At 40.0% G+C, this 17,974-nt stretch overlaps 2 protein-coding genes across 5 annotated transcripts; one reads left to right on the forward strand and one right to left on the reverse strand.

Moving 5' to 3' along the window:
- Positions 1-274: 274 nt before the first annotated feature.
- Positions 275-13,533, reverse strand: atp6v1ab (ATPase H+ transporting V1 subunit Ab). 3 transcript variants are annotated; one of them, XM_083935776.1, is made up of 15 exons: positions 13,511-13,533; positions 6,695-6,798; positions 6,358-6,486; positions 5,622-5,836; positions 5,389-5,526; positions 5,138-5,289; positions 4,881-5,043; positions 4,695-4,803; positions 4,472-4,594; positions 3,282-3,396; positions 3,133-3,196; positions 2,843-3,046; positions 2,628-2,722; positions 2,276-2,447; positions 275-971 (listed from the first exon to the last, which is right to left on the reverse strand). In XM_083935776.1, exons 2-15 carry the CDS (start codon positions 6,774-6,776, stop codon positions 879-881), a joined length of 1,854 nt encoding a protein of 617 aa, XP_083791902.1. In that variant the 5' UTR covers positions 6,777-6,798; positions 13,511-13,533; the 3' UTR covers positions 275-878. The 3 variants fall into 3 exon arrangements, with proteins under 3 accessions (XP_083791902.1, XP_083791901.1, XP_083791903.1); XM_083935775.1 differs by lacking the exon at positions 13,511-13,533 and adding an exon at positions 10,082-10,166; XM_083935777.1 differs by lacking the exon at positions 13,511-13,533 and adding an exon at positions 10,082-10,113 and having other exon boundaries at positions 6,695-6,794.
- On the forward strand, positions 13,203-17,256 carry naa50 (N-alpha-acetyltransferase 50, NatE catalytic subunit). Of its 2 annotated transcripts, none has more exons than XM_083936195.1 (5): positions 13,203-13,388; positions 15,119-15,255; positions 15,350-15,469; positions 15,556-15,622; positions 15,825-17,256. In XM_083936195.1, exons 1-5 carry the CDS (start codon positions 13,381-13,383, stop codon positions 16,000-16,002), a joined length of 510 nt encoding a protein of 169 aa, XP_083792321.1. In that variant the 5' UTR covers positions 13,203-13,380; the 3' UTR covers positions 16,003-17,256. The 2 variants fall into 2 exon arrangements, with proteins under 2 accessions (XP_083792321.1, XP_083792322.1); XM_083936196.1 differs by having other exon boundaries at positions 15,122-15,255.
- Positions 17,257-17,974: the final 718 nt, after the last annotated feature.

Genomic DNA, 17,974 nt, shown 5'->3' on the forward strand with positions numbered 1-17,974 from the left:
CTAATCATAGCCATCCATCACAACCTCTTAAATGCAGTCACTAAATTAAGCTCTGACCTTTAAAATCAAATAAGTTATAATGATTGTATGATATAATTGTGTAATGATTTCCGTGAACAAAGAATCCAAAGGGCAGGCTGCTCCAGAGAATGAGTGATATGCAGAGAGACCAGTCGAGCAGCCCTGACAGCAGCATCTTCAGAAACTAGGAGGTCAAACAGGCGAACACACACACACACGCATTGTTCTTTTCCCCCATGTTTTAATTCTTTGGGAGTAACATGATGAAAGTATTGGACAGTAGATCATTGACACATTCACACAGCAAAGTACGTGACACTGCACGGCGAGAAACACAACCGTAAAAACAAACAAACAAAAAAAGAACGTCAAAGCCTTCACGTCGAAATGCTGGCAATAAATAGACTGATCTTATTAAATTTATATTCAATTCTCTTCTGTACAGATGGTCTATGAATTACAATTACACCAATTGAACAATCCTCTTAAGGAAGAGCAACCACGGATACACAAAGAAATCATGTAAACAGACAAAGGCAGAAACGGGGTGGAAGAGATCCCTCTTTCGTACACACAGTCTAACAAACCACGCACGCACACACACACACACACACCATCAGGTCATGCAGAGGATCCAGAGTACGCCAATATGAGGCAACATATAATTATGAATACAGTACATCTTTCTCTTTTCCCTCCACATGAAATTGTGCACACACTCACACAATCACTCACAAAAAGGAGCACAGGGGAGCACGCAGGGTTTTTTTTTTTGAGGGGGGGTACAAGGAGGTGGAATGTGATTCTGCAGTGGAGGGTCAGAGATGAAAACCGGAAAGGTCGTGAGACGTGGCGGACTATTCTTCCAAAGTACGGAAGCTGTTCTGCATGTCCTCCACTAGCTGAGCGTAGTCGGCCTTGATCTTGGCCTCGCCTTCCTTCACCGGGTCCTGTTCCAACAGAGAAATACAGTTTTACAGAGTGATCAGGGAACAGGAGGCCTAGGCAGACTCTCTCTCTCTCTCTCTCTCTCTCTCTCTGCGCATGATCTGATCTTTACAAGAAAAAGCTTTTTAATGCAAAAGAGGTTTCCTCCTGGAGCAACATACAGATTAAAACTGTCAGAGCTGCAGGGCTCCTACACCTTTTCCAAAGTCACATTCAAGCACTTTTCAAGGTGCACGTTCATGCTTTTCCAGCACCTTCCAACTGTGGTACAAACTACAAATTTGTATACAATACATGCAGTATATTCAGTATACTTATGATTACACTTTTTCATGTCAGAAAATGCTGTTTTCAGTCTTTCAAATATGGAAATATTCTTTTGTCTGTTATATTACATATGCCATGATCCAATATTCAGTATTTTTCAAGCAGTTTCAAGCACGTTATTAAAAATCCAAGCACTTTTCAAACCTTGAAAACACCCCACTAAAATTCAAGTGTTTTCAAGGATTCCCAGCACATGTACTACCCCTTGAGCTGATTCATTTTGTCAATTAAATGTATTGTTTTTACCTCGTTTGTTAAATTAAACTCATAGGGATAGTCCTAGTTTCGGTTAGTTTGTTTGTGTTATTGTGGGATCAAACAAAAGTAACAAACACACGGACCGATCGACAGGGCGGTAGAGCAGCAACTCCCGTCTTCTATGCTGTAAATGACTGTTTTGTTAACGGAGTCTGGTTGCAACTAAACTTTCCACTTTCTTATTGCGATTGTGTCAACTCTCAAATGCTTTCAGTGTTTTATAGCAAACAAAACGTCAACGATAAAAAATAAAATAAAAAAAAAAGTCCCTTCAAGAGTCAACACAAAGAGACTCTTCATCTGATATAAAAGGAAGATTTCCTGTCACACATTATAAAACAAAGAATACCGTTTTGTTGATAGGGAAAAAGGATAATTTGGATTTTAAAAAGCAGTTCTCCGCCTTTTTAAACATGAGGCAGTTTCAGAAGCTGAATACTAAAACTATATATGTCCTTTTTCCTTTGTTTGGAGTCCTAGAGCTTAAATATATTCCAGTTTTTCAAGAAATAAAGTAAAAAAAAAGTTTATTTATAATCAAATGTTAGGATATAAAGAAAATAATACATATAAATGTGTTGACAAGTTCCTGTATTGTTGTTTTTTGTAAATCTATGAATTTCAAATAAACCTGAGAACCTCCCAATTAACATATAAGGCAAAGGAGACATACAAGCTTTTGCAGGTGTGCGCACACACACACACACACACGCACACACACCTTGAACTTCATTGAGCTGATCCTGTAGAGGATTTCTCCCATGTGCTCCTTGATCATGGCCCAAGTAATCTTGTTGTCACTCTGAGCTGTGGTCTCCACTGCGTGCCGTGCCATGTCGTAGAAAGAGATCATGTTGGAGAGGATGCCCACTGTCTTATAGAAGGGACAGAACCTGAGGAGACGAACACAAAAGAACAGTCGGATCAATACGTTATCAGTGAAATTTACATGTACAGAAAACACACAACAGTGGAGTTTCACTTTCACTTTCTCTCATGGATGTCCAACATCTATTTGAACTCTGGTCAGTGTGTGACAGTGTGTGAGATCTTGCTGTTGGGTATGATGTTACCTGTCGTACGGAGTGTAACCGTTCTGCTGCAGGAAGTCGTCTTTGATAAGCTTTGCCACCTCCAGAGTTATCTTATCCGTTTCTGCCAATGATGCCTGTAAAAAAAAATGCATTGGTGCTGGCAGATTTGGAATACATTTTTTTTTTCCCTATCCTAGGAGAAAATCAGGTCATCAGAAGATCAAACCGTTGCCGTCAACTTTATGCGGAATTACCTTTCCGACGAGCTGCACAATCTCAGCCAGGTCCTCCTCCTCCTGCAGGATCTCCTTGGCCTTGGTTCGCAGGGGCACAAACTCGGGGAAGTGCTTGTCGTAATACTCATCCAGAGCGCGGGTGTATTTGCTGTAGCTGATCAGCCAGTTCACAGAGGGAAAGTGCTTCCTCTGGGCCAGCTTCTTATCCAGACCCCAGAACACCTGTGGGGGGGCAATAACCGGATCATAATAAAAATAAAAGACTGAGCACGTTTAACCAACCAAGATCGATTAGAATCATCATTTACCTGTACAATACCAAGGGTGGCTGAAGTGACGGGGTCAGAGAAGTCACCACCAGGGGGCGACACACTGAGAAAAAGGAACAATTCAACTGAGCTACAGTCCATACAAGTAAGAGTAATGTCTCCGCCTAGTGGGAAAAAGCTGCACTCACGCTCCTACGATGCTGACGCTGCCCTCCCTCTCAGGGTTGCCCAGACACTTCACCCTTCCGGCACGCTCATAGAAGGAGGCGAGACGGGCGCCCAGGTAGGCAGGATAACCACTGTCTGTGGGCAGATACAGAAAATACTTTCTGGCTTTATGCTTTCTACTAGGTAACCATGACTACACATCAGAGTTAAGGGAGTCGCTCCACAAAACAAAGAGGCTCCAGCTAGTGTAGAGGGGGAATTCAAGGATTAGAAATGTAAACCAACACGTGCCAGGTGGTACATTCAGCAATAAGAAGTCTTCACATTTGTGCACCAATTCACAATTTTTGACTTTTATTTGTAAGAAGGAAAAAGCATCAGTCAACCAGACTATTAAATTATGAAGTAATTTTAACCTTAGACACAGAGCGTTGTGCCTTTCAATATACACTTTACTGCAACTAAAGCCTAACTGGAAGTAGGGCTGCAAACAATAATTATTTTAATTATTGATTAATCCATAGTTTAAGAAAGAAAGTATCAATTACTAGGTCCTAGAGCCCTTTGTTAGGTCTTCAAATTACTTGATTTGGTCCGACCAAAGTCAAAATACTCTACTGGTGGTAATACTTGTCAATCAAAGAAGACTGACAAAGCTACTGAATATTTTGCATTCATGCTTAATTTAATTTTAAATTTCGATTAGTTAACTAACGGATCAATCATTTCAGTTGGAATCAACCTAATGCTAGAAACCCTGAAGCCCGAATCACCTGGCTTTTTAGCGCCTATTAGGGATGGGCGATATGATGCTTATATTGCCAAAATGATATAAAAATGTCTATCGTATCTTTTTCTATATATCATTTCTATCACAACGTTGAAAAAATCCGCGGCTGAACTGCTTTATGTCAATAGTAATTTAGACAAAACTATCTATGTTCATTAAAGTTCTAAATAAAATGAGAAAAATACTCTCAAATACTTTTCATTCACACTGAAGAATACAAATATAGGCTTTACCATGTGGTTATCTCATAGAGATTATATATTTATTGAATAACCAGAAAACATGATATATATCATTATCGATATGTGAAATTACCACGGAAATTTCCTATACCAGGATTGAGGATTTTGGCCGTATCGCCCAGCCCTCGCTCTTATTATTATGATTATCATAATAATCTCCAGAAGACTCCAAACTTACCAGCGGGCATCTCAGCCAGACGGCCAGAAATCTCCCTGAGCGCCTCGGCCCAACGGGAGGTGGAGTCGGCCATCATGCTCACGTTGTATCCCATGTCTCTGAAGTACTCAGACAGCGTGATTCCTGCAAAAACAGACAACAAGTGTCAATCTCGTAATCGCAGGGAGAGAGAGAGAGTGAGACTCTTTATCTTAACATATGCAAGTGATCAAGGCGTATTGACCTGTGTAGATGGAGGCTTCTCTGGCAGCCACAGGCATGTTGGAGGTGTTGGCCACCAGCGCTGTTCTCTTCATGATGCTCTCCGTCTTCCCGTCCACCTCCATGGTCAGCTGTCGGTCAGGCAACGCGTCAGTCACTCTGAACACTAATAAAGTCGGAATACAACGCCACAACTATCTCTACTCACCTCGGGGAAGTCTCGCAGTACTTCTGACATCTCGTTACCGCGCTCCCCGCAGCCTACGTAGACGATGACATCACTGTTGGAGTACTTGGACAGGGACTGAGAGATGACAGTCTTTCCACAGCCGAAGGCTCCTGGGATGGCTGTGGTTCCTCCCTGCACACATCTTCACACACAGAAAAGAGAGAGAGAGTACAGGATGGGGGAAACATTTTCAATACATCTTTAAAAAGGCTAAAAAAGGAGGATGTGAGACTAACGGGAAAAGGGCGTCCAGCACTCTCTGTCCGGTCAGCAGCGGGTTGTTGGCGGGCAGCTTCTCTGTGACGGGTCGCACTTGTCTGACAGGCCACACCTGCACCATGGTGAACTTCTCTTTCACCCCCTCAAACTCCAGCTCCATCACCACATCCTGACACAGACACACACACACACACACACACACATCAACCCGAGGCAACATCTAACAGTTCAAAAAACACTGCTGTGGGTGGGGGTGCGGTCAACTCACAGAGACATCGTAGCTTCCAGGTGGAGCCACGTAGGTGACAGTGCCTCTGTTTCTGGGAGGCAGCATGATCTTGTGCTTAATGAGGGAGTTCTCCACCACCATGCCATAGATGTCTCCTCCTGTGATGTGACTGCCAACCTAACAGTAGTAAAAAATAAAAAAAGGGAAGTTAAATGATTAGATTTATGTCAAACATCTCAAGCGGAAGGCCTGAAGTCTGCACAGATACACACCCGCAGGCTCTTGACGGGAGAAAAATCCCACTTGAGGTCTCGGTTGAGGGCTCCGATGTTTACACCTCTGGGGATGTAGATGCTTTGTGTGATGTCGTTGATGTCCTTTAGCGGTCGCTGGATACCGTCAAAGATGGACCCCATGATTCCTGGACCCAACTCCACAGAGAGAGGTTTCCCCGTCCGCAGCACAGGATCTCCAACAGACACACCGGCTGGATTCAAGCTCAGGAGAAACGTTTGGATGGGAAAGTAAGACTATTTTTAAATATATAGTTTAAGCGCCTGTCTCTTTAAGCCTCTAAGCTCTGATTGGTAAGTGTTTCTGCATATCATTGCAGTCGGGGAATGACTAAGACAGCACTGTAGCTGCACTTTACACCTATATGCAAGTCCTGACGGCTCGTTTAAAAGGGACAGTTTCTGAATATGGGCTGTGTGCATTTCTCTGTGGATTGACTGTTTTAATACTTTGACAGTATTGATAAAGCACCTCAACCTGCTTTATAATAAAAATGACTTTGTACAATATGGAACCTTTACATTTTCTTATTTTGTTTTCTCTCATTCTTATACAATTCTCTAAAACTAGAGGTATCACCGAACATACTTGGCGGGTTATCCCTCTCTTCTGTCACTTACGACACCTTATAGCTTCCATACCACGAATCAATATGGAAGCCGTGACAATGAGTAAAGGCAGGAAATGGACAGACACATGGTCTAAAAAGGATACACGTCTCCTCGTAGACCTGGATGGTGGCCATGTCTCCCTCTAGCCTGATGATTTCTCCCACCAGCTCACTGTGACCGACACGGACCAGCTCATACATGGCTGCTCCTGCCATGGCTGTTGCTGTCACCACTATGAAAACAAACAAAGGTAAATAGTCAAACTCCAGGAAGCCAAAGAGCAGAAGCTGATTTTCAGTCACAGCTGCTGTAAAGAAGAGCAGGCAGCCTGAAGTAATCCTGTTTTGTTTTAATAAGTGCAAAGTGGAGAAAGAGTTTGATATTGATAGTGTCTATGCGTGTGTGTGTGTGTGTGTGTGTGTGTGTGTGTGGTGGCTAACCTGGTCCGGAGACTCCATGAACGTATCCAAACTCGCTTTCCCTCTCCTCATCCCTGATCTTGGGCAGCTTGGACATGTCCATCTTCACCGGTTTATTAGTCTGACTGGAAAGAGAGCGCAGAGCACATGACTAATGTGAGTGGAAAATGTGGCAACAGAGAAGTTCAGGAAAGGCGTCTGCGGGAGAGACCGGCCTCTCCTTTGCAATGGTCACATACCACAACATAACCTCTGAAGCAGACTTCATTACTGATGTCACAGTTAATTTACAGTGCTGCCAATCTGTTTAAGAACTCAGTCAAGTGTTAAAATCAAGAGGACAAACTCTACGGTCAAAAGAATCAATCACTGTTTGGAGCAGGGTGCATCCCTTATAAATACTGATGCTGATGCTTGATGTTTAAAAAGGGACTCTACTCAATATTCAGAACATTAATATAGCAGCAAACAAACATTTGCTGTTTAAAGATATAGTGAAGCAGAGAATGAAATCCCTCTCCCTCTGTGTGTGTGTTGTAATCGAGTTACTCTGTTGTTTGTTGTGATAGACTTAATGCTAGTGCAGTTTTTTCAGTGTTTCGACTAGGGCACCTTTAACACCAAAATGGCTCTTCACAATTGATTAACTCAGACCATACCGAATTCATTTTCTTATCATAAAGACAGAAAAAAAAGGAAAATGTATCAAATCAGGCCAGGGGTGTAAACATGCCCCCCTTCTTCCAGCGCCCGTGCTCAGATCCCACACATCTTTGATCTCTACCTTCTCATTTCCATCTCAACTACTACTTTAAACATCAGTGTGCACGAACAACAATAAAACAAATGAGCTTATCTGTTATTAAAGTTGTCCGAATATTTTTCAATTTAAAAGATTGTATTTAACAAAACATATTGAATCATATAAACTTGACGAGTAGCTGGATGTACGTACTGTAAAAACTGTTCTATAGGTTTAGTATTTAATTTGGTGAGAACTGTGCAAGGGTTGGGGAAATCAGGGGAGGTGATCACATGTTTGTTTTATGTTGAAAAGGGGCAGACAAATTTTAGAATTGTATTCTTCTCTTCTGCTCCTTTCCATTCATGTAAATGTTTAAATGTAAAAAAAGGAACAAATAAATACAAAAAAACCCGACAAAACCTGTAAAGTTTTGTGACTCCATCTTGCACAGTTGTGGTGTTTTCACCCAAATTGGGCCAGGGCCGAGCTTGTACCTTAGTAGTGACACCTCCTACTGTAACCACGGCAACGGCCAGAAAAAATACAGCATCAGCACAGCTCACGACTCTGCATTTCTCAGCATCACTGTGCCTGATGTAGGTCACCCCCCTCATCTGCTGCTCCTCCTTGGCTGCACACGCTGCAGGTGCAGTATGACGTGCTAGGCTAACATTAGAGGGGAATCCCACAGAGTTTTTCATTTTTCACGTTTTCCTTTCACATATGTAAAGACCGTACACTATGTGAAAATGCTCCTATTTCATACAGAGTGAAATAGTCTGCCAGGGCTGCATCTTTTAATCATATTTTTCTGTCATTTCCACAAGCTGTCATCAGTCGTGACATCCTCACAGAGAGCTGACCTGAGGCACTCCGCACGTATTAAAGAGCAGCTTCATCTGCATCACACACACAGCACATCTACTCAAAATGCTCAGACCACTTCAATGTATTATTCTCTGTGTAACAATCCTTCATCCATGCCCTTTTCTTGTCCTTCCCACTGGTGCTCAGATCTTCCTGTTCACGCTGGGCTGCTTCAACCATCTGTGCAGGAAAATAACAGCTCCGCCAACGGGTCAATGCAGGAATTACAAGAATGACTAATAAAAAAGCCTTCACTCAGTTCTTCTAATCCAGAACAAAATCTTTATGAAAAAAAAAGAACCAACATACAAAATGATCTTACTTTCAATTGGTTCATCTGTGTTTTTCATCTCAAAGACAAACTGAGCACACTAAACATTTACAGGTTTGCCTGAATGATTATCAGTGTTACTGTGAATGTTTCTCCGTCTCCACACTGGAGCAAACAGATAAGGTCTATTGTTGATGATGATTAATTCACAGAAGATCACAGACAACTATCTACCTGCGATTAATTCAAATTTAAACTAAAAATCTGGCTAGATTTACAAATAAGCCTTGAGGAAAAAACCTTTTATGACAATCACAATATTTGCTACAAGTGTCTTCCCAAGCAGTACGGTCATATCCTCTTGTGATAATCCTCACTACACTAACGCACATCACACTTGATCATATGATCCTGGCACATGACCGGCTCTGTATGAGTCTCTTTAAGGAAGTGGAAAACTAGCATGGTGCAAAAGTAGGAAGTACAAACTGTGACTGTGTGGACACGCTGGAGAAATTGTCCTCATGGCATACTAAAAGATTATTTTACCCTTCATCATTATTCAGCTGACCTTAGATGGTAATGTAATGGATAGGCCTAGTTGATAAAGGTGTGAATGGTCAGCTGTTGTCTGTCAGAAGCAACTGAACAGCAGACTTTTACTTTATCTATGCTCATGATAGGGTAGTTGAGTTAAAGGGAGGAAGAAAAGACGTAAGGCAGGTATTGTTGCCTGTGCAAAAATAGGCTCAGAAATGTTACATGCAAGTGAGAGAAGCACGCAGGACATCCTGACACACTGATGTTAAGTGCAAACTCCTTGAATGCAGGTAGATGAAGCTTTTTTTTGCCATGTCCGAAAAGGAGTGGGAACAAGTATACACTCGTTTAATCCCACCCCTGCATAATTCATTATCAGTTAGTAAACAGCTACCTTTGTCATATATATATTTTTATTTCTCTTTAGTTATTACTTTTTATTCCAGACTATTTGATTTAACTTAACAAGTACATTATAAAATATAATTTACCTCTCATATATTCTTATCAAATATATATTGCATACTGTATGTATTGAATTGAATTTACTCTAAAAAAATAAATGTACTGATATATTATAGTATCCAAAATATAAAGTAATTCAAAATGTAAAATAAAATCAATAGAATAAGTAAATAAAAGATATTTGAACAAAATGTATGCTTTAAAACTGCCTTCAATGCAGCATATTCAGTTTGACAGCTTATCTTGAAACTGAAATATAGCTGCTCCCCTGACACAGCAAGAAGAGCGTGTCATTTCCACGCAAAGCCACTTTCTTTTAGCAGTAGACACGACATTAGCGAGCTCCGTGGCGTTGGGTTATTCGGTGTTATGAAAACCATAGTGAGACTGGTCTCGGCCTGGAGGAAAATCGCTGGCTCCACCGTTTTGACGCAACGAGTGAATGTTTTCCTTCTCAACACACAACACGTCCGGTGTGAGCTTTAAAATATCGAGTCAAATACAAATATATAATCGTTACCTTCTGGTTGTGAAGTCGTGGTTAACTGTGTTGCCTCGAGAGAGAGAAACGATGGGTTCCTGCGGTGCGTGACAGCAGACTGAGATCAGCTGACTTCATTCACTCGCTTGGTTTTTACTGCGGGGCTGCTGCAACTGACGCCATTTTGGATCCGCCCCCCGCGCCTGCCGCAAAGAGTTTACAAGTGTTGGTGATCGCCCGCTCTACAGGGATATTCGTCTACAGCACTGGCTCTCAAACTGTGGTACTTGTACCACTGGTGCTACATGAAAGAATCTCCAAAATAAATAAAACTTAAACTTTTAAGATCTGTGAAATGTAATTTAAAAAAAGTTTAGCATTTCCTGTCATACGTTTGTTTTAATAACAGGTTCACGTTCATGAGTTAGGAGCTAAACTGTGATGGCAAGATGGTAAGCAGAGGTAAAATGGTTGTTTCTAAAACACAGACATGTCAGTTCTGATGCTACACCTTTCTACAGCGTGGCTGTGGCTGAAGACAGGAATAAACCTTCCTGTCCGTAGCTGGTGAGTGTCGGCCTTTGCTGCTGTATTTTAACACTGGTCTTAGTGGAGGGACTTGAGAGAGCCTGATATTTTCTGAGGTGGTACCATATGTATGAAGTTTGAGAACTACTGATCTAAATCACATAGACTGTAGCGAGATGTAAAAATGTAAGTCAACATTGCCCAACTGTATCTTTTAGATTGTGTCAGACACTTTAAATATGAGTTGTACTATACAGTCAGGGGCGGATTAAGGTGGCCAGGGGCCCCTAGGCTCCTCTTTGTTTGGGCCCCCCACATTATTAATTAGCTTTTTTAAAAACCTTGAAAAATCCTGTCAATTTAGGATTTTTTTTTAGTAGATCTGGGTCCCGCTGTTCTTTCAGTCGTACTTTTCTTTTTCGTACTCTGCTATCACATTTACTTTGACATGTTGCCGCTGTACTGTGTAGTAACAGTGAGTGACGTATCATTTGACAACAAAACTGACCTTCTGAACGCGGCCACATTTCCTATTACAGCAGCAAAGTAGATAGAAAACATAGAAAAAGCATCAATAAGAAACAATAAATTGTAGAAAATATAGAAAAAATTGAACAATATAAACAAAGCGAAATATAAAATATAAGAATAACAGGAACAATATGAACAATATTTTTAAATATTAGTATTTCACATTGAGATTGAAATTCACATGAGCCGAATATTTCACACTGTGAAGTGAACATTAGAGTGCAGTTATTGTCATTATTTATTATTATTGTTTTGGTACGTGTGGTCTACTGGGAACAGTGCTATTATTCTTATTATTGTTATTATTATTATTATTATTATTATTATTACAACTATCATCACCGTTATTATTATTTTTATTATTATTATTTATTTATGTTATTATTATTATTATTATTATTATTATTATTATTATTATTATTATTATTATTATTCCTGAAGGACTCTCACTGCTGTGAGGGAGGAGCTTATCTCTTAAGTGCCGAATATCTTTACAGCAGCGTTTGAGCCAAAATGGAGGCGCCTTCACAAATTGCTGTGATTTACTGTATGTTGTGATTATTTGATCCATCTAAGTCTGTCTTTCGTATAACTATAGACTGTATAAAACATCTTATGACATAATCTGAAATGTGAAGGTATTACATGTTCTTTAGCCAATAACTGTATTTATTACCACCTGAACCCTAAAGTGTTCTGGTTATGTGTAAGGCGAAAGTGTTATGTATTTAATTTAGTTTTCCTGAAGAAGCATTTTGTTCTCATGTAACATATTTACAGAAACAGCTTAAATAATAAAAGTAGTGGCAATATAAATAAATGATAAGGGCGATTAGTGACCTGAGTTTAGCCTCACAGACTCCTCTCAAGTTTCCTGCAAATATTGACAACTAAAACAAATGAGATTGTCAAAATGGAAGGAAAGTATTAATCATAAAAGTGAAAAGCAAGACCGTATCTTACAAAGAAAATGATTAAAATACATGGTAAAATAACACAAGAACCTACGTTTATCTATGGCTGTTTTAATACTGCACTGTAACAAAACACAGCTAACATATTCTTCTGTTTTGTTGTTATTCAATTTATTTTGTTAATTATTATTATTATTTTATTTTTTTCCATTATTATTAACGTTTTTTCAAAATGACATTCACTTGTCAAATACATTCACATTGACAAAATTTTGGGACCAGAACCACGAGATTCACTAACAAAAAAAGTGCAGGACATTAAAGGTTAAATATGTAGAATGGGCAGAGCACCGCCATCTACTGTCTGGAGATCGTAGTCGCAACAACAAAAATAATTAAGTGCAGTCGGGTTGCCAGGTTGATAAGACCCGGCCCAGTAGCGTACAGGAGACATGAGTCTGTTTGAGCCTGTTTGAATTCATCCCCTCCGGCAAATTGCACCATAAAAACAAGTATTGCAGAGGAGTTTGACTGACAGTTAGCGTTAGCCGTTACAACTAAGTAAACATGACAGTTAGCTCACAGATCAAGGAGAAATGCAGCCATTTGGGCGTTTGTTTTAATGCCGTTGAACTCCTTTATCTCAGTCCATGGGGTGAATGCTTGGCCTATATTGACTCTGGTTTTTGCCCGTCTCTGGTCACTCAGCTGCCGGGACAAATAAGCAGCTGCAGGATTGGCAAACTCCATTTCACCCAGTGACAGCCTACAGTAGCTGCACCCAACAACAGACAACCCTGGCAACCAACGCTATTGGCTGGTACCATGTAAACAGAACATGACAGAAAGTCATTGTCAAACCAAATTCAGACTAAATATATATTTTTTATTGTATTATTTAAAATAAAATTTAAAAAAAAATATATATATATAGCTTTTAATGAATAGTCTACATATTCAACCTTTAAATTAATGGATTAATAATTTTGGTTGGTTTTTATTAAGTAGTTTTAAACGTGATATGAATGTTGCTAATATAATGAGCACATTAATTAAATACTGGTCGTCCTTAGGCGCATTTGGCTGTTTGAATATTTGATTGGTAACCTGAGAGACCAAACTCGGGGTCCAAACGCACCAGGCGAAGCAGCGTTAGTGCGCATGCGGGGGTCAGGGTTGACAGTCTCCACACAGTCGTGGAAGGAGTGCGGCGGCTAAGCTAACTGCAACCACCGCAACTAGCTACATGTGGAGGGTAAAACGGGAGGCATCCCCGACCCTAAACTCTGTCAAAATTCCTCCTTTGTACCCAAAACAACTGTAAAGTTCAGCCTCGTCGAAAATAAGGGATACTATCTGTTTACAATGAAAGGGTGAGTGTGAGCTTTTGAGTCACGAATAAGTAGCTTTAGCACGAGTAAAGTTTTTCATGTGAAGCTAACAAGCTAAGCTAACGTTAGTGGGGAAGCTGAGTCAGTTAACGTTACATACCTACTTTAGCTTTAAGCTACACCGACACCGGATCTCTCAGGTGATTTGTGTGTTGGCGTCAAAGTCGACAACCGCTTCTCTGAACTTGAGCGCCGTCCAAGAAGCTAACTTAAGTCGGCAAACAAAGTTACGAGACAAGTTAGTGGCACAGCGAGCTTATGTTGGTCAAACCTGTGTCAGATAACGTTACAGACACTGGTCCAGTTTGCTCACCGGGGTTGTACGGGTGCTGGGGATCCTTGAAAACACCTGAATATCAGTGTGGTGTTTTCAAGGTTTTGAATGAAGTGCTTGAAACTGCTCGGAATTTGATGTTTTATTGGATGGCATATATGATATAACGCATGAAAAAGACTATCTATATATTTGAGACTGAAAACCGCATGTCTGACACTTTTGCATGAATAATGACTTTTGATAATTAACGATTATATTATAGTTGGTGATTATATTTCTGTAAAGTTAGTTTTCCTTTCATTTGTCCATCTGTAGAAAGCTGTGTCAAAGCATCATGTTGGTTGTATAGAACAATAACATCTATTTTAATGTGATGGTCAAGTGCAATAAGAAGTATACTGAACGCTGAGTATTGTACTGTATACATGGCTGTATGGTGCTGGGAAACCATGCAAATGCACCTTGAAATGCTTGAATTTGACTTTGGAAAAGGTGTAAAAACCCTGTGCTCAGTGTAACTTAACATGCCTGACGGTGTAACACTTTTTTTGGCTCTTGATTCTCAGATAACAGGAGGGTGATTAACGCGGAGCTGTTGAAATGTACAGATAGGATTTCAGAGAGTTTTCTGTGTGAAGTTTGGAGACTGGTGCTGGCCCTGTGTATCTTGAACAACACACGTGACAAACTTGGGATGTGTAGTCTCCTATAAATACCACAGTAAACACCTCAACCATACCGAGCTTGAGAGTTGCTTGGGCTCACGTACTCACACTCCCAGGTTATCTTGACTCTTGTTTTTAGTAGGTTTCATGCCCATTTATTAGTTTGTGTATATAAAAGATAGACTATCACAAATGGCTTTTTGATTTTACTATGGGAGATTCATTTTACCCAGGGGGCTGAAGCATTATTATTAATAATAAAATTAGCAATTATTCTGCCAATCGTTGCCAAACAGTTTGATTTAATGTTCAGAAATTTGTATGAAAAATTATCTAAATTGGCTAATTTTCAGTCGACCAACCAAAAGAATTGACTCATGTTTCAGATTTAGTAATAATTATGTTTAGTAAATAAATAATTTGTATTCAGTTGGTTGGTCTAGAAAGCACTCAACAGTTTTTTTTCTTAGATTTTCTTTAAGCAGTTTTCAAGCCTTTTTTTAGTTAGGACAGACAGGAAATGGGGTGAGGGGGGGGCACCAGCAAAGGGCTGCAGGTCGGAGTCGAACCCGCAGCCGCTGCCTCGAGGACCTTTAGCCTCTTCACATGGGACGGCTGCTCTAACCACTGGGACGGCTGCTCTAACCACTGTGCCACTGCCCTGCACTCGACAGTTTTAAACTAGATCCTGATGTTACCAATTGCATTTGAGTTAAACGTCCCTGAATATAACAGTTGGCAGCCATTTGACCGTTTTGCTCTTGTTCCAGTAGCCGGATCGAGCTGGGGGATGTTACGCCCCACAACATTAAGCAGCTGAAACGCCTGAACCAGGTCATCTTCCCTGTCAGCTACAATGACAAATTTTACAAAGATGTACTGGAAGTTGGAGAGCTTGCAAAGCTAGGTAAGAAACATCACTAGCATAACTTACTCACAAATGACTTCAAAACATTTTTCTGTGTGTGATGTTTCAGTCTTCTCCTTTCTTTGTCTTGCAGCATACTTCAATGACATTGCAGTGGGTGCTGTGTGCTGCAGAGTGGACCACTCTCAGAACCAGAAGAGACTGTACATCATGACACTCGGTTGTCTAGCACCCTACCGTAGACTTGGAATTGGTAAGAAGCTCCGCTGAAGTCTGGAAGATGCTGCAGTGCACCTTGTGATCTTGTTTTTCCAACTTTGTCTTTTCTTTTTTTTTCAGGTACAAAGATGCTGAATCATGTGCTAAATATCTGTGAGAAGGATGGCACTTTTGACAACATTTACCTGTGAGTGGCTTAATTGCAGGAGGTGGATGAGATGTCATTGTAGCTTGAGTTGATTTTACAGAACTCTTAGTTAACTCATTTACAGTGTCAATTAATTAGATTTTTTTTTACTGAAACTGATCAAATTGACTGATTCTATTGTTACTTTATGAGCAATTCTTCTGTTCATCCACCAACTAAATTCTTCTTTCCCTCTCCACAGTCATGTGCAGATCAGCAATGAGTCAGCCATTCACTTTTACCAGAAGTTTGGCTTCGAGATCATCGAAACAAAAAAGAATTACTACAAGAGGATAGAGCCCGCAGATGCCCATGTGTTGCAGAAGAGCCTGCGCAGCCCATGTGCACCGCCCACCGGCGAGCTTCAGAAGGCAGAGTAGGGGCACGGCGTTTGGAAAGAGCACAAGTGTGCCCGCCTCTACAGAAACAGAACTGTGACAAATGCCCCAGGGTCGACACATTCAACACTTTCTTCAAAGGACGCTAAAAAGAGAAAACAAATTTAAAGTACAAAAAATGCTGCATTTATTTTGCATATTTTATTGCTCTCCTTTCCTCATACAGATAATTGGAAATGACGAAAAAAAGCTCAGTATCCCAAAGTGCTCCGATAGACAAAGTTGCCAACTTCAGACAGTTCTAGACTTGGGTGAGGGTGTGGTGTTTGCAAATCATACTGTTTGTGTTTGAGTTGTTTTTATGCGGTTATAAAGCTAATGGGGGCATATCTATACTGTTAAAAACAGTTGGGTTGAAGCTGTTAAAGTGTTTGAAAGACCATCACTGACACAAACAATTCCCAGCTGTTCAGCTTGGAGTGATGCTTCGAGTTGTAATGTGGAACAGTCACAACTCTATTCCCTCACCACCCAAACCCTGGGATTTATGGGAAATGAGTTCCACCAGCTTGTTGATATGTCATGTCCAGAGGGGAAAAACAGAAATGTATCCCCTCGGTTCGGGCATAAAGAAGGCTGAACGGTTTCGAGGTGGTGGGAAGACGCCGTCACCACTCATAGTTTCTGTATAACTTTGGTTTCCAGCCTGTTAATTTAATTCAGTTCCCCTTCAACATATTTTTTTTTTTACATTAAAATGGCAAATGGTTCAGAGGTTCTCCTGGGTTTACTAATAAGGTTGAAAATATTAATAGTCAAACAAACAAACAAAATATTGTATTGAATGTGTTTCTGAGAATCCACATTGTTTTACGAGGGACGTTTGAATAACAACAGATTGGCTGTTTGGGATTGAATTTGGGCATTATTTTCAGTAGTATAATGAAGGTGTGTGAGGGTGTGTCTCTAAATACATGAATGTGTCTTCAGACATCCTCCCTCAAACACCTTTGGCACCTTATGTAGCCAACTTTCAGAATTGGTCTTCTCAAACTGCCTGCCTCAGCTTCTATTACACACTGAGGTTTTGAAGCTGATTGTTTGGAAGTTTTGGTTTGGTCTCTTGATCAGCGTTTTACCCAGAGGAAGCTCTGTCCCTCTGCATGCCAGGAGAGTCGAGTCCTCTCCACTGTAGTATAAGCATGTTTTTCCTTTCTTTGAAGAATTTTATCTTTTCTGGAGCTCTATATTGTAAGACTTTTTAACGTCTAAATAAAGGAATTACTATTTGCAGTAAATGGGATGCTAATTGTCTTATTCTGTTTTGTTGGTATGGTGAATTGGTAGCTGAGTGCACATAATTATGGTTGAAATAAAAAAAAACACTAAAGAAAAATGTGCAGCATACACATCTAGGTGCATTCGTCCTTTAAAATCCCAAATATTCGGTGGATGAAATTTAAATAATTAAATTGAATCATTATCTTTGCAAAAAAAAATCTCCATAAAATGATTTGGCTTAACAAATTAACCTCCTTTTATATTTTTAAAGACTTTTCAATTATATTTGATAACTAAGGAAAACTTAAAACTCAAAAATAATAAACTGGCAAAAACTCCCTTAATTTTGCAGCCGAGCCCATACATTTTTGTCATTCTTCATACTCTTTAATATGTTTTACTGTCTTTATACATTTTAATTTGTTATTAATATTTATACATTTTTGGTATTGTCTATAACTCTGGAACATGTAAGAAAACTAATGTATATATTGAATATTTTTAATATATATATATTTTTTGAATTAATTATGGTTAAAAAAAATCATTTTAAAACATACTGTAAAGAATACTAGCAGCATACATGTCTAGGTGCACTGGTCCCTGGATGCCCTTCCATACATCGTGATTGGTTGAAACTTCCCATATCTGGAATACTATTGGCTGTCAGGTTCCCAGAGCCCTCCCCTTTCTGCACAGGGTTAGGTGTATCTGGATTGTTTTGAGAAATGAG

The sequence above is a fragment of the Echiichthys vipera genome (assembly GCF_963691815.1).
Source record: "Echiichthys vipera genome assembly, chromosome: 21".
In the NCBI taxonomy this organism is placed as follows: domain Eukaryota; kingdom Metazoa; phylum Chordata; class Actinopteri; order Perciformes; family Trachinidae; genus Echiichthys; species Echiichthys vipera.

Excerpts from the sequence above, each read along its gene's own strand:
- naa50 (XM_083936195.1), top strand. Across the intron at positions 15,470-15,555 it reads CTACCGTAGACTTGGAATTG|GTACAAAGATGCTGAATCAT; the intron begins GTAAGAAGCTCC and ends TTTTTTTTTCAG. Across the intron at positions 15,623-15,824 it reads ACTTTTGACAACATTTACCT|TCATGTGCAGATCAGCAATG; the intron begins GTGAGTGGCTTA and ends CCCTCTCCACAG.
- atp6v1ab (XM_083935776.1), bottom strand. The coding sequence starts at position 6,776 with ATGGACATGTCCAAGCTGCCCAAGATCAGGGATGAGGAGAGGGAAAGC. Across the intron at positions 5,290-5,388 it reads CTGGAAGCTACGATGTCTCT|GATGTGGTGATGGAGCTGGA; the intron begins GTGAGTTGACCG and ends TGTCTGTGTCAG. Across the intron at positions 972-2,275 it reads TCAGCTCAATGAAGTTCAAG|GACCCGGTGAAGGAAGGCGA; the intron begins GTGTGTGTGCGT and ends CTGTTGGAACAG.